This window comes from Brachyistius frenatus, unplaced genomic scaffold, assembly GCF_029030835.1.
Source record: "Brachyistius frenatus isolate BFR_SWC_R1_liver_20210118 unplaced genomic scaffold, ASM2903083v1 Contig_62, whole genome shotgun sequence".
In the NCBI taxonomy this organism is placed as follows: domain Eukaryota; kingdom Metazoa; phylum Chordata; class Actinopteri; family Embiotocidae; genus Brachyistius; species Brachyistius frenatus.
Genome location: NW_027210661.1, coordinates 600001 through 616246, shown reverse-complemented (window position 1 = coordinate 616246; position 16246 = coordinate 600001). Strand labels below are relative to the sequence as shown.

Sequence of the window (16246 nt, the reverse complement as noted above, 5' to 3'; positions counted from 1 at the left end):
ATTACTCTGTTGAAAATGTAATTAGTAATGAAACTTACTGCATTTGATTACTTTCATAACAAATCTTTTAAACTGGGGAGAGAAGCTGAAAATTCCTAAAAACTCAATTTAAACTCGGCAGTGTAAACCTCACAACAGTACACAACGCTGATTATAGTCAAACTTGGAATGATTTGATTGGCAGACGAGAGGCGGTGCAAATTCAAACAAGGGAACCAACCAATCAAAAACAAGGCTGAAAATTAAGAGCACAAGCTGCTCAATGAATGGAGCCTGTGCAGACGCAGACAGAAGAAGAGATGCAAAGCAACAGAATGAATATCATCTTCTACATGTCAGCTTTTTATGTTCAGATGTAATTCCTTTGAAATAACCAACATTTTGAATGCAATTTAATTACAGCAACTGTAACAGATTATAATTACACTTATTTTGTAACTTAATTACATGTAACTAATTACTCTCTAACACTGATTGCCATGAACGCTGACACAGCACATTATTTAGACCATCCTGCTGCCTAAGTGTTCAGTAGCACATTAACTCCACAGCTGAAAATATTCCCTGACAAATGCATTCCTTCATCCTGTTAAGTAACGCTTGTTGAAGGGGAACTCCACTGATATTACATGTTCGTGCTTCCAAGTCGTCAGGAGAACTATTGCCTGTGTGGGAAATGTCAAAATCTGATAACCGACCACATTTTGTGTAATTTAGGCACCAGGTTTTGAAAAGAATGAAAAATGTGTTGAATATTCTTGAGTATAGTGTATGTGAAAATGTTTTCTTAAAAGGATACAAAGGAACAAATAGTAACAAAGACAAGAAGAGTTGAGAGATGGACTGATGCACCAGTTTTGGTCCTGACAAAAAAAACTAAATACAGTGGTGTGAAAAAGTGTTTGCCCCTTCCTGATTTCCAATTTTTTTGCATGTCTGTCACACTTAAATGTTTCAGATCATCAAACAAATTTAAATATTAGTCACAGATAACACAAGTAAACACAAAATGCAGTTTTTAAATGAAGGTTTTTATTGTTAAGGGGGAAAAAACTCAAATCACAAAAAACCCCACGACAACATCCAAGGAACCTCACTTGCCTCAGTAAAAGTCAGTGTTCATGACTCGACCATAAGAAAGAAACTGGGCAAAAATGACATGCATGGCAGAGTTCCAAGACGAAAACCACCGCTGAGCAAAAAGAACATTAAGGCTCGTCTTATTTTTTCCAGAAAACATCTTGATGATCCCCAAGACTTTTGGGAAAATACTCTGTGGACTGACGAGACAAAAGTTGAACTTTTTGGAAGGTGTGTGTCCCATTACGTCTGGCGTAAAAGTAACACCGCATTTCAGAAAAAGAACATCATACCAACAGTAAAATATGGTGGTGGTAGTGTGATGGTCTGGGGCTGTTTTGCTGCTTCAGGACCTGGAAGACTTGCTGTGATAAATGGAACCATGAATTCTACTGTCTACCAAAAAAATCCTGAAGGAGAATGTCCGGCCATCTGTTGGTGACCTCAAGCTGAAGCCAACTTAGGTTCTGCAGCAGGACAATGACCCAAAACACACCAGCAAGTCCACCTCTGAATGGCTGAAGAAAAACAAAATGAAGACTTTGGAGTGGCCTAGTCAAAGTCCTGACCTGAATCCTATTGAGATGCTGTGGCATGACCTTAAAAAGGTGGTTAGTGCTGGAAAACCCCCCAATGTGGCTGAATTACAACAACTCTGCAAAGATGAATGGGCCAAAATTCCTCCACAGCTGTAAAAGACTCATTGCAAGTTATCGCAAACACTTGATTGCAGTTGTTGCTGCTAAGGGTGGCCCAAGCAGTTATTAGGTTTAGGGGCAAACACTTTTTCCCACAGGGCCATGTGGGTTTGGATTTTTTTTTTCTCCCTTAATAATAAAAACCTTCATTTAAAAACTGCATTTTGTGTTTACTTGTGTTATCTTTGACTAATATTTAAATTTGTTTGATGAGCTGAAACATTTAAGTGTGACAGACATGCAAAAAAATAAGAAATCAGGAAGGGGGCAAACACTTTTTCACACCACTGTATAGGCTACATTATCTTTTTCATCGGTTATTCTTGAAATTAAGGATTTTCTTTTTCTAGCACACCTGGTGAGTGAAAACAACATGGTGAATGCAGTGAATATGTTCTTCAATAAGTGCTTCATCACCTGGTGAGGTCCTCGATGTCAACCAGCATGGCATCTTGCTCCATGTGTAGTTCATCCCGAATCAGTAGCAACTGTACAAGCTCCTCATTCAGACCTGGAGTTATAGGAAATATGAAGGATAACAATAAGATGTAGCACTATCACAAAGCTGAAATGTAATATTTACGGTATGGGAACATCACAACGGCCACAGACGACCATGACACGTATACACTATATATATACACTATATACACTAAAACACTCCAGGTGACCGCTTAGATTCCTCACTGTGGGTTCATAAAAGGACTTCAGAGCCACTGAAAACTTTATGAGCAGTGACAGTCCGACCACACTCAGCAGTTGTGGTAGTTTTCACATCATAAGCTTTGGCTATTGTTCCCTCAGCTCTGCCAGAAATGATGAAAATAGATTTTCATGGGGAAAGTCTGTTTGGTTAGTAAAACCTTGCTCAGGCTTTTGGACTCATGGGGATTTTTTTTTGGAGCTGCTGTATGTAAGACGAGAGATTATTCATTCACAAGTACCAGGATCAATGATGTGTACAGTGCGGTAACAGTAAATACTCAGGGGAAGCTGTTAACTGGTACAGCTCTTTCAAGGGACTAACATATACAAAAGTACTTTCACATCCACCGAATAGGTTAGGGGTCAGTATGTATGTGCATGTTTTTCCCCGTGTGCTCTCTTGCTCATTTCTGCAATTGAAAGTACAGGTCAGAGACTCTGTGTATTAACTGTGTGTGTGTGTGTGTGTGTGTGTGTGTGTAGTCAACTCACTCTCAATCTGGGAGTGCAGGTCATTGACTATGACCTGCAGCTGTCCCAGTGTCATGTCTCTCAAGTCGGTGGGCTTCAGGCTTCTTTTCATTAGACACTCGCTGATGTGAGGCATGTGTGGAAGCTGCCAAAAAAATAAACAAAACACATAAAGAAACATAAATGTCTGAAAAACAACAGCCATGTTGGACATTTAGCTTTCTCTATTTGGACATTGAAACCTCATGTTATTGACAGAAATGTCCGTTCGTATGTTTTGTTTTGCTGATATTCATGTAGTTAATATTTGCATTAAATCATTTCATTTCTTCAACAAAAAGACCTGAATGGTTTCATTGCATTATGACATTTATGGACATATTGAATGATTGGGGCTCAGAATTGAATTCAGACGGAGTTCAGAAATGCCTTTTACAGCATCTACATATATATGAATAACAGCAGTGGTGGATTTCCATCTTTTAAATCATTTAAATAAAGCAAAATTGCCTTTCACTGGTTCCGGATTCTCGAAACAAAAACAAACATTCAATCTATTTACTCAAAAACCATTGATGAAAATATGGTTAAAACCCACATTGGCACAAATGATCAGCGGAATAAGAGCAGGCAAAATGAAATAAGGTAACATAAACAGTCAGATGTTGTGGTTGACTGACAACATGTTGGACTTTAATCTGCTGCTGGAACAGTGGTTTCTTTCAGAGAGAGGAAAAAAAAACAATCTTTTCCAGTCTCTGGTTCTCTGGTAAAACAAAAGGGAATATCTCTAATAACGCTTTCTTGGAGGCGCCTACGAAGGGAGATTCCACCTTGGCACAAACAGGATGCCAGTGTTTGAAGTAAGTAAACAGCACATGAAGTCAGTGACTCTGTGGGGTTTTCTATCTCCAGTAGAGGCCAACAGTGAGCCCACTTTTACATCACACTGTGGAGCAATCTGGTTTATTCTATTTCATATCTCAGATAGTTTTATGGCCTCCCTGTTCACGGAACATTTTTTAATTATAATTTTCACAATTTTCACAAAATCCCAGTCAGCTAAAGTATTGCAAATTTCTGCTACGTAATCACAGACAAGGGGGGGAGTGAGAGTAAAGGGTGACACCTCACGCAGGATTTCTACAAGTAGTACCCGCAAACTGCTTCAAACATCAGTTTTCAGTGTAATTTTTAAGACGCGAAACTATTTGTGGTGTTTTGGTTTTGTTTAAAAGCCGGTGCTTCTGTTGTCTTTGTGTACGTCTCTGCTACCAGCAGCTGTTCTATGTTGTCAGTCAGTCTCAGAGTGTCGCCACCACATGCAATTGAAACACAAAGCGTGGCGTGTGCATGTTTTCTCAGGCGCACATGAACACATCTTTTGCTTTCTCACTTTTCCTCTGTCAACACCGGTCCACCTTCTTTCTCTTTCCGTCCGACACACCTCCCTCCCTCCCTCCCTCCCTCCCTCCCTCCCTCCCCTCAAGTCCTGACACACAGTCAGTGAGAGGTTGTGCACTCTCTTTGTATGTGCTAGTTTCTCACCACTCATTCACTTTCACATTGCCACTGATGCAACTGTACTTGAGGCAGAGGTGTCAATTTCAGTTTTGGGTTACATGCTGTGGTCGGCAGAGTGGCAGAGGGAGAAATATAATGTCAAATACAATGTGAGTAACTGATGGGAAAATGTAGATTGGTATTAGCTCTGACTCAAGTTCTCACTGCTGTGTGAGTTTCTGTTGCAGATTGGTCATACCATTCATTACAAATTACCATGTGAGCCATCAATACCAACAGGCCAGTCAACAGTACTGACTCAATACCAAATTGAGGAACTGGAAGTTGAGAGAGAATTGAGGTTTCTAAAATCCCTCCACCTCTTTTCTCTCGTTGACTTTCCAGCTTTCTCTTCGATGATTTGTTTGTTGGTTCAGGAAAATCCACACTTCCAGCACAACGTCAGACATTTGGGTAAAAGCTTACCGCGCTGGCCAAACTCCCAGTCTGTGCCCTTGACAAGCGAGTAGGACAATCCAGTTAAGTTGGACGTGAATTAGTGAGGGCACTGGTTACTCCCCTTCTTAGTCTGGTGTAACCCCCCTTTCCTACTTGTCAGATGAGCTCAAGTTCTCTCTTCATTCACACTAACACTGCTTTACTTCTTGCATATTATTTTAGTTGTTTATCTCGTACTTGTAGCTAATTATTTCAACTGTTTATGATTACCTGTCATTATTCATTTAAACTGTTTTTCCATTACTTTTAGTTAAACAATTCCATCCGTTTATCAAAAATTTAGTTTATTATTTCCATTACTTTTATTTACTTACATTAAAAGGTTTTTTTGGGAAAAAAAATACCAATGACCTTTAGCTACGTTGTATTTTAAAGTGTTGCCTGTCGTCAACATCATTTTCTCGCGCTGTCAAATTACTGGTAGCAGTAGATGGACGCAACGGTTGCCCACTGAGTGTAAGGTTGGTGGTTCGATCCCTATTTCCTCCTGCCCACATGCCAAAGTGCCCTCGGGCAAGACACTGAACACTGCTGGAGCCAATGGCAGGTGAGCACCCTGCATAGCAGCTCTGCGTCTATAGGAAACAGCAATTTTAAAGTGCTTTGCTATATCTATAGCACCTTTTTACCCACAAAGCACTGTCTGACAAAGCTGTGCGGTGTGCGGTCAGCCTGTCGTAGCTGGTAGCCTCATGGTTAGTGAGATACTACATTTACTAAGATAAGCACAACACCAATTTGTTCAATAGATGGTTGGACGGTGGAGTTTATTTTAAAATTTTTTTTAATTAGTTACGACCAGCAGCAGAAGTTACCCCTTTGGGAGAAGCACTGCTGGTTGCTAATCACCGTTCTAGGGAAGCTTTTAGCTTTTGTAATGATTGCAGTTTAATAGATATTACAGGTGGCAGTAGCCTTAATACATCTTAACATTCACTGTGTCTTCAGTCCGGATGTGACAGTGATGTCTTCTGACTGCTGAGCACAGCTACATCCCTAAACACCCAAGTCAATGCTTTCCGGCACATGAATTATAGATGGGCCGGGTCGAGCTGCCCTTCTCTTCTCTGAATAAGTAAAACTGTTCTGCCTGTTCGATGGAAATATAGTGTGGGCAAGTCTGACAGTGTGTGAGTGTCTCTTGGTGTGTGTGTGTGTGTGCTCCTGAGGAGGCAGTGGGGCAGATAAAAATGGATGCAATAATGATGAGCGGGGTCATCATCACCTTCCTTTCTCTAAATAGACGACCACTGATTTGTTTCTATTACATTGTAACAGACTACCCAGTCAATAACTAAGCATTGATCATTTCAGTCACAATTCAAGGAGCTTCTTTCAAAACCTTCTTCCTAAATAATCATCAGTTAGTGTACAAGTGCTCAGTTACATCATCTAGACTGATGATGTCACAGACCTACACCTAAAGACTCATAGCTGATATACGAAACATTAAAATGATAGACTAAGGCAAAGATACTGTAAACATCTGAATGGTGGTCTAAAAGCTTTTAAGGAACTTAAGTGGTTTACATAATAATATTCTATCTTACAAACAGTGTAGGCCTGTGATATCATTGGTGTAAGTGACAAAACTGAGCAATCAGCTGGCGAACATGATGTATTGAAGAGTACAAAAGTGTTTCAAAGTTTTGTTGAAGGTAGAATGAGATCTCTGGTACTGACCAGGTCGGCCACCGGGGACTTTTTGCGGTTCTGTTTCTCCACCTCCACCTGCATCTTGGCCATGGGCTTGGCCATAGCCAGCGCCAGCTTTGCCTCTGCCTGCAGCTTCTTCTGTCGACTCAAGAAGTCCATGTCCTCCAGAGACTCCGAGTCGTCCTCGGTGGTGTCCCTGTCCGAGTAGGAGGAACTCTGCTTGGACTACAGGGAGGAAGTGGAGGAAGGAGGAAAAAGGAGAGGTGGAAAAAAAAAAAAAAAACATGAAAGAGAAAGGTAATGGAATAATAAATGAGGGAGAAAAGATGATAAACATTAGAGACAGGGGGTAACAATGAGGTAGGGGAAGTGGAAAAGGTAAAAGAGGTTAAGGGATTCATGTTTATGCATTGTTGGCATTTTGATATGTGCGGTTTACACACTGACAGGAGCGTCATTATACATCCGCTGGGCCACGAGGAGGAACACGTAAAGAGATGATCATTTTCTCTTTCTCCCGCTCGTACTGTTAAATGTGCTGACAGGAGGTTAATGCGGCCAGTCATCCATGGCCTTGGAGAGCATAGACCAATTCATCTCTCATTTGAAACCTGTGAATTGGTTAACAGGCCAGAAAACGTGAGCAAAGACATTCATAGAGCGGCTAAACTGCCGGCTATCTCTCTGATGCACTAAGAATATCTCACCGTATATATATATATATACAATATACCATTTCACTGCTTTCATTCTTGTTCTGTATTCATTTTTGCTTCAATCAGATCTCTACACTTTGATTCTTTCACACATCAATAACACACATATTGTAGTGATTTCAGGATTTTTTTTTTTTTTCCCCCTCTTGAATTCTACAGAATAACTCTGCGAGGACATCAGTTCATACCATGGGGGACAGAGGTGTGTCCAGGCTGGTCTCCGTCTTGCTGTCATCTGCATCACTGTCCTTGTCGCTGCCGCTATCATTGACAAAACAGATCTGGAGGTTCATGCCGCTCTGCAGCCTGCAGAGAAACACACAGACGGAGGGGAATGGAGAGAGAAAAGTAACATTAGCATAAATGCAGATAAGTCAGTTCAATCGTTAGCTGCTTCTGCGGTAATTGACTCGGACCGGGGCCAAAGCACACAGCAATGTCAGCTGCACTGTTGCTAATACAAATGACCTTTGACCAGTTCAACAAAGCGTTTTGCCACAACGGCGCATTTAGAGAGGTGTAAATATGCAGATGGCACTGTAATGAAATAAAAGAGAGAAAATCCGAACGGACCCGAGCTGCCTTCATCACCAGAAACAAACATGCTGAGGCTCAAATTAGGGAGGGCTTGTGTTTTTAATCGTCCGCCCTCTTGTCTCCGATGTGGATCGATCGGGAGGCTTCTGGTCGGTCTGATGCAATCTGCCTGTGACCAGAGGAGGCGTGTTTGTGCCGTGGAAGAGCAGAACATCACAAGGTGTAGATCCATCCCACTGTGGATCAATAATCTGCTTATTCAATGCAGTAATTACAAACAGGGCTGATTGATTATGCAGCATAGATCCAATCAGTCCCAATTAAAATGGGACCTGACTGGTCGATTGTTTTTTCTTTTTCTTTTAGCAGAGGCACCATCAAAACGCTCTCTGTAACTTGAATTTAATAGCGTGTAGGAGGCACTAAAGTGTTCAGTGACTATTTTGACAACCATAAGATCATAAACTGCTGTTCAATAACTCACAGTGTGGGGCCTGGCTCATATATATCAGGCAGTATAAACTAAGCTGAGATATATTAGTATTGGTGAATATGTCAGCTGATAAGTAGCAAGGAAATGCAGGACATAAATGCCAAATTCATGTGTGTGGTAATAACCAGAGAACGGGTACTGTTCATTTATCAAGTGCAAAATCTCCTGCTAAGTACATCCTCTGCATCCATCTCAATTAATCTGTGGCAGCAAAATTGAGAGGTCCTCGTGATTCAAATAACAGGAATACAATGCGCACTGGAGAGTTTACAGAACATCTAGTTCCAGGAAGGTACAGAGTGGGAGGTGGCAGCACTGTGTGTGCACACGTGTAGGTGTCTTTTAGGAAGTGAGAGCCACAAGGGATGATTACGTCTGGCTTATTCACACCACTCCTCTCGGCTTCCTGTCATTCTCTTCGCCTCCGTTTGTTCAACAAGTACCCACGGCAGCGAATCTCAATTTTTAGATTCATACCGTACTGTTTTTTTTTTTTTAATACAGCCAAGCTTTTATTGTACGTTGTTAGTCGTAGAATGATGACCACGCACAGAAGTGTTTTCAAGTATCAATCACATGCTTAGTGGATAAAACAGAAGTAATAAGACAAAGGGCAGAGGTCTTACCGTGAGGACAGGCTGGGTTTGCCACTCTTGCTGCAGCTGGTGTAGATGCCCGGCCCATCATCGAAGAAACTGCCCAGAGCCAGCTTCTGCCTGATAGACTCCCTCTCATTCTTCTGGGCCTGCAAGAGGAGATGAACAACATTAGGTTGCTTTATTATTGATATTTTCGTTGTAGTTTCAAAATGAGGCCAGGTCAGTGTCAGGCTGGCTGTTGTCAAGAACCTCAACAAACTTCACACAAGCTACATCACCCCCTTTCCCACAGAACAAGTCGGAGCCAGGAGCACTTTCTGACAGATCAAATCACTGGTGCAATCGTATAAATAGCAGACTCCTCTTCTTAATTTGCACTACGTTGTTCATCGTCATCTCAGACAGCTGATATACTGGAAAGGAAATGTGTAAAATATCTAAGTGGAGATCATTACAAGTTGCCAATACCAGTGTACACCAGCAGGTGGTGCTGTTGTCTCAGAGAACAACCAGTGTACAGCGAGTCGACACAAGAAGTAGGTCCTCTCATGCAAGTCTCACACAGGATTCGGTTTACATATGATAAACTCCAGAGGAAGGACTCTGTAATATCCATTTCATACATGATTAAAACTGCAGGAATCAGCTCCAGAGTTACTCTCTGAGCCTCTTCCCAGTCCGCAATTCCAAACTCAGGATAGCTTCAGCTTTGGCCGTGCTTCACTTGCGCTCACAGACCATCACCTGCCCCTATTGTCTGTGCTGAAAACAAGCAAGTGTATCCAGCTGAAATGCAAACAGCTACTAAAACACTCTGTAAATGAACAAATGGGAATAATCAAATTCACTGAAACACACACTAAAGTTTTAGTGGTCTTTAAGACACTTTCTGCAAAACAATTTGAGTCCCTCAGACACACAGTAACCCCAATTAAGGAACCCACTTTCCCTCTATCTCTCCCTCTGTTACATATCTCTGACTTGTAGCTCCTTTTACAATAAAAGCAAAAAAGAGAGAAGAATCAAGGTGAGAATGGGTAAAGAGATGTCTGTGCTGTTGGCCTGCGGTGTAACTACTATCCTCCCATTTCATGGGTCTGTCTCTTTCTTCTTTTTGCTCCTTTTCCCACCTACTCCTCGATAAATCTTTCCCTTCCCTCATCTATCGTGTCACATTCCCATGCGGTCTTTATTCACCTGCTTCAGTCAAACCAGGCATTTGTCTTTCCCTCTCTTCCTCATTATCCCCCATCATCGCACTCATCTCCATCTATCTCCACTTCTCTCCCTCAGCCTCAGGCCCTTCCTGTTCTTTCCGTCGTTCGATCGATTCTTCCCTCTCCAAGTCGCTCATCACACCTTCACCTCTCTCCCACTCATTTCCTCAACACCTTCTCTCCCTCCGTTCCTCGCTCTCTGTCTATCTCTCTTGACAAGGTGCAGGCGTTGGTGAGAGTGCCTTCACCAAGGACACATTAACATAATCCCTCTCCACACGAGAGCCCCGTGAGACGCTCTTGGCACCGCGAGCACACACACTGGCCCGCCGAGGAGCGGACCTGGCACTGCTCTTTTGCGCGCCTCTCTGAAAGATGGCCTGGGGAATCAAGATGAACACATAAGAAAGTTTCAATTCATTGCCTCAAAGGCGGAACTGCAGCCTGTGTGGTACAGTGCAGGTCAAACGCATTTCTGTACACATCACTCACGCCGACTACAACAAAGCTGTCAGTCAAGTCACTCAGCTGCACAGTTGCTCCAAGCGAAGATGAAAAGCAGAAGCAGCAGGTTCACTGAGCTTTGTTAACTGTGTTTCCTTCATACGGTGGGGGCAGAGAAAAGACTAAAGTCAAGGCTGGCTGGGTGAGGAAGTACGTCACACTCAGGAGGGCTCACGGGACATTTTGCATGAAGCTTTACAGCTCTGTTTCCAATCGTACACAGCTGCTTGTGTGCTGACGTAAAGACGTACGCTGGTTTAACCTGTCAAATTCCCTCCAAATTAAAAATCTCTTACAGTGGAAGAACTAACTTAACAACGTTGTGTTGATTAACTATCTGAACAGGTGACGAGTTTCACTAATGCGGTTAAAAGACAGAAAGATTTGTCTTCAGCAGGATAAGCTACAACTTGGCCATAAACAGCATGAAAGTATTTTTTGGTTTCATTTTATATCTTGTGAGAGTTCTCTTGATATGTGAGGCAGAACATATGCTGCTACTGCAATGATTTAAAATGAAAAGCATTTCATACACTGCTACATGGACACTGAAGGACACACTTCAATATTTTAACAGAGCACTGTATGATTTGAACTGTTTATACTTGACCTACACCTTTATATAATGAGAGCAATGAGAAAGTCAGGGCTAAATGCATCGCTTCAATCATTGATTAGATTGGTCATTGCTGCTGATAATTTTATTGGCCAGTTAATTCATCATTTAGTTTCTGTTTACAATGTCAGAGTGAAGTTTATTTCCCAAAGGTTATAAACCTTGTCAACCAACAGCCCAAAACCCAAAGATAATGAGTTTCACAATTAAAATGAAACAGAAAATCAGCAAATCATACTTTAGTGCAGATACAGTTACAAACTTGGTCACAACTGTAATACAGCTCTATATTCTTATTATTATATACAGAAACCTTCATCATTGACCTGCAACTGGATTAACAAGTCGCAGGTTATGTCTGCATCTCACACTCAACTTCCTGTCTTTGCATAAACATAATCTGTTATACAACTTGTGTGTGTGTGTGTGTGTGTGTGTGTGTGTGTGTGTGTGTGTGTGTGTGTGTGTGTGTGTGTGTGTGTGTGTGTGTGTGTGTGTGTGTGTGTGTGTGTGTGTGTGTGTGTGTGTGTGTGTGTGTGGTAAAACAGTGATCATGGCATCCCCATAAAGCATTTACAAAGGTGTGGAATACATCACTGAGAGGTGGAGCTGTGAACTGGGTAGTACAACGTAAACACATGCACATGTCTCTCCTTCACTTTCTGGTCTATTATCCTCACCGGTAGCTCATTTCCCATCTTTTCTGCTTTTGTTGTTTAAACTTCATGTGCTTAATATCCACTTTAATTTTTGCCTTCACTACAAGTCACCTCGGTGCGTTTTCAGCCTCTGAAATGCAGGAATTCCATGTTCTCTTATTGCTACTTTTCCCGGTGGGACTTTTGAATGAAGTGTAAACCTTGCCGGAAACACGCAAACTATCTCCTCTTTTAATTGGCTCAGTCACTCAAATCGTCATGAATAAAACATTATCGTAACCTTTTTTGTGCTTTACTGGGTAATTTTTCCACAAGAGCTTCTTACAAAATGTTATAAAATCCTGAGATGGGAAATGAGCCGAATCAGATTTTCCATGTGATGATGACATGGAAAATTGCTGGATCCATTACATGAACATTTGAAGATGCATGTGGGAAACGAGCATGAGGGAGTGAGAGGGAGAGAGAATGAGTGTCAATCCTAAGACCCTCCTTCAGCTGCTGGCTCTGAGCACCAGAGCTGTCACTGTCCAAATTAGATTGGGAGGAGCACAACTGGGCTAATTTGTGTTTTTCCTCAAATTCACCCAAAGCAATTTCCTCTACTGAAAAACCCCCATTGACAAAGACATTTTCCTCCTCCACTCTGCACTACAAACCATTCATCCGCAGGCCTAAAAGGCTTATTTAACCCTGGCAATGGATGACAGGGTGCTTGTTTTGAGCCTTCAAATCTTCCCTGAATATCTCCATTAAAGGAGGGAGATAAATTGAATTATCTGTGCTAACAAAGAGCACTCTCATTCTGCCTCCCACAAAATTGGTGCCTCTTGTGACCAGAAATTGTTAAATGGTTAAGATCTGAGAACCAGTGTGCATGTATGTGCTGTATACCTGCATGCCTACAGATTGTCCATTGAATTCCAGTCTTCCTTTCTAGCCTCCCTACTGTATCTGCACTGAAAAAAATATGCCAGTATTAATACGGACTTTTGAATATATCACCTTCCTTCTCTTTCGCACCATTCCTCACTAAGCGGTCACCCTTTTTCTGCACAATGCAGTCTCTTCACCGGCCGAGACAAGAACCCACTGTTAGCGCACAAGCACACACGCACGTACACAAATACCAGGTCTTGTGAGCTGAGGCTAGCTGAGTCTTTTTTTAGTCTATCACCAGTGAGAGCATGACATTACAGAGCACCTGGATATGACTAAGTGTGTTTGAAAAGGCTACAGCTCAGAGATATTTTTTTTTTTTTTTTTTATAAAGGTGCAGTTTGTATGCTGGTGTTTTGGCAGTCTGTGTGTGGTGTTGAGAATCCAAACAGGGATAGCTTCACTCACATTTTTTTTTCCAGGCCTGACAGAGAGCTGCTGCTGAGCTCTCAGCTTTACAAACAGATACAAGGTCACTGTGTCTCCTGCGTGAGTGTGTTATGAATGCGCTCCATAGTTTCACGGTTCACAGATGTTCTTGCAGGCGGAGATTTGACTAAAACTGAATCCACTCGTACAGATTTCTGGAAAATATCGTCCAGAGTCAAAACATACTGCATCTAAAAGAATAGCTTGATGTTTAAAGAAATGCTCCTATCAGCTGACCTTAATACTTGGTACAGTGGTTACGTATACCATTGTACGGGCTAACGGATCCCCTGTTTCCAGTCTGTACTCCAAGCTAAGCTAAGTGCTAAACGTCTCTTTTTATCTGCAGGAGTTGAATCAATGTTCTCATTCAACTAGTGTCAAGAAAGCAGATATGTGTATTTCTCAACATGTGCAACTGTCCCTTGAAGCATGCTGTCTTTGCCGGCTGAACTGTGTGTGTGTGTGTGTGTGTGTGTGTGTGTGTGTGTGTGTGTGTGTGTGTGTGTGTGTGTGTGTGTGTGTGTGTGTGTGTGTGTGTGTGTGTGTGTGTGTGTGTGTGTGTGTGTGTGAGTCTTCTCTTTGTATGCTATCTATCTGAGACCTGTCTGTCTAGGCAGTGCAACATTCCATCCAGATAAGAGACCTGACCTTTGACCCCTGGTACAGTTCAGCAGCAGGTCATTGCCAGACTGCTCCTGCCACTCAGACTGGAAGAAAACAGCTCAGCAAGTGGTAAAAGGGGTGGACATGAATGTGTATGTGGTGGTAAAAGAAGCGGGGGAGGGAGGGTTATGGTGTGGGGATAAGGAGTGTGTGTGTGTGTGTGTGTGTGTGTGTGTGTGTGTGTGTGTGTGTGTGTGTGTGTGTGTGTGTGTGTGTGTGTGTGTGTGTGTGTGTGTGTGTGTGTGTGTGTGTGTGTGTGTGTGTGTGGAGGGGGGTTGCTGAGGAGCATGAACCAGACTTGGACAGGACAATGGGTCTCCATGTGTTATTTGAGCTTTCTCTCTGTGAGAAGGTCAGACTATTTGTGGGAAAAGGTTTGTGAAGGAATTTGGGTTTTTTTCTCTCCCAAAGAATGAATCAGATTTAAGAAAAAGAAGCCCGGTTACCCTCACCATTATGTCATAGTAGTGCCCCAAATATCTAAGCACTTTAAAGCCCACACTTCAAGCACTACATCAGCCTCAAGTCTTTGGGCTGCACCCGACACACGGACCGCTATTAAAGGGATAATTCACCTTTTTGAGAAATATTCGTATTACTTGCTAGGATTTGGATGAGAAGATGAATTCCCCTATCATATTTCAATATGAAGCTGGAGCAGTTGGTCAGTTCAGCTCAGAAACTGACAGGAACAACAACCCTGACTCCAAAAAAAGCCAAAACAAAATCTGCCTACAAGTTCTCCTAAAGCTCACAAATGAACAAGCAACATTTGGTTTGGTACATCCATAAAACAGAGCTGTAGGAATCATTGTTACACAGGAGCAAACAAACAAGATATCAAACAGCTCTTATTAGAGTAGAAATGCTGGTAATTATTTTATCTCTGGAAAGAGCGAAGCCAGTGTTGATAGTGCTGCTTTGAGTCTTTGCTCTGCTAACCACCTGCTAGTTGTAGCTTCATACTGAAGACAAACATCGATCTTCTCATTCAACTTTTGGTTAAAAAAGAAGAAGCGTATTTCTTAAAATGCTGAACAAGTCCTTATTGTAGTTGTTTATGTGTGTTAGTTCACATACTTGCAGACACTAAGAAGATCAAACCATCAAACATATTCCAACTCTGTTAACCACACTGATGTTTCCAGCACACATTAATTTCAGATAATTAATGATTCAAATGTGATTCACAATCCTGGAATAAGACACACAAACATGTCCTTTACCTCTTTGTAGTCATCACTGAGGTAGAGGCCAGACGCTTGCCTGGTGACATCATCTACTCCACCACATCCATCCATATTATCCAGCGCCTCCCTCATCCCTCCCTCCTTCTCCCTCGTTGTGTCTTTTCCTTTCTACTCTCCAGTCAATAGGTTCGTCCAGACCGACTCCTGCGGTTGAGCCCAGTCAGTACGCATCATGATCTCACACAACTCACCCACAACACAGAACTCTACCCCTCTACTGGTGGCTTCTCCTCGTCTTTCTCTAACATGTTGTGACACTGCTTCTCTTTCTCTTGGCTTTCTAAGCAATCCACTCACTCCCTGTGTAGATTTCCCCAGTCGGTCTGCCTCTCCCGCAGGACTGGAAAAGCACAGTGGTCAGAGGTAAGGCCCCTTTAGACCCTCCCTACCTTCCACCCTCTGGTCAGAGCAGCCTCTCACAGGGAGAGCTGCAGAGAGGAGGGAGAGGAAGAAACTGGGTGTGTTTTTTTTTTTCCCATTTTCACGGCCTGACTTGAGGAGAGCAGCTGTTCACCGCCTTTTAGAAAAGAGACACCTCAGCTTGCCATAGGGAAAGAGCATGCCCATGTGGGTTTGCATGGCTCTTGCCTTGTCTGAGGTCTGGCAATCTCTCCTGGACATCATCTCTTAATGCCTATATTTCATTTCTTTCTGTTACACCCAAAATTCCTCAACCCAAGAATAAAAGAGATATTAATTTAGTAATTTAGTCTACATATTCCAGGCAAAATGAATGTAAACATGTATAAGAGAGGAGGTAGTGTACTCCCTTTCTACTAAGGTAAAAATAGTGCCTCGCCTGGACTCCAAAGCCAGCAGCCCCACAGCCCGGGCCAGCTAAATAAACCCTGACAGAGCACAATGGACCATTAGACTGGCACACAAACACTCTCTCACTCACTCACTCGCACAAACAGAGATTGCTTGTCCCGTGTATCAGTGACTTACATTTTCAATCTGAGCTCTCTCCACGGTGTGTAATGATTTCA

At 42.3% G+C, this 16246-nt stretch overlaps 1 protein-coding gene across 5 annotated transcripts in view; it reads right to left on the bottom strand.

Moving 5' to 3' along the window:
• The window catches only part of schip1 (schwannomin interacting protein 1), a 194622-nt gene that overhangs the window by 1235 nt on the left and 177141 nt on the right, over positions 1 to 16246 (bottom strand). For 4 of the 5 annotated variants that reach the window (XM_069706288.1, XM_069706290.1, XM_069706289.1 and 1 more), the window contains 5 exons: positions 9005 to 9123; positions 7537 to 7654; positions 6660 to 6857; positions 2976 to 3099; positions 2196 to 2289 (listed from right to left, as the gene is read on the bottom strand). In XM_069706288.1, the coding sequence (XP_069562389.1) occupies positions 2196 to 2289; positions 2976 to 3099; positions 6660 to 6857; positions 7537 to 7654; positions 9005 to 9123 (653 nt within the window). Of the gene's footprint in view, positions 1 to 2195; positions 2290 to 2975; positions 3100 to 6659; positions 6858 to 7536; positions 7655 to 9004; positions 9124 to 15233; positions 15586 to 16246 lie in introns of those variants that run through there. The other variant, XM_069706291.1, reaches the window with a different exon arrangement.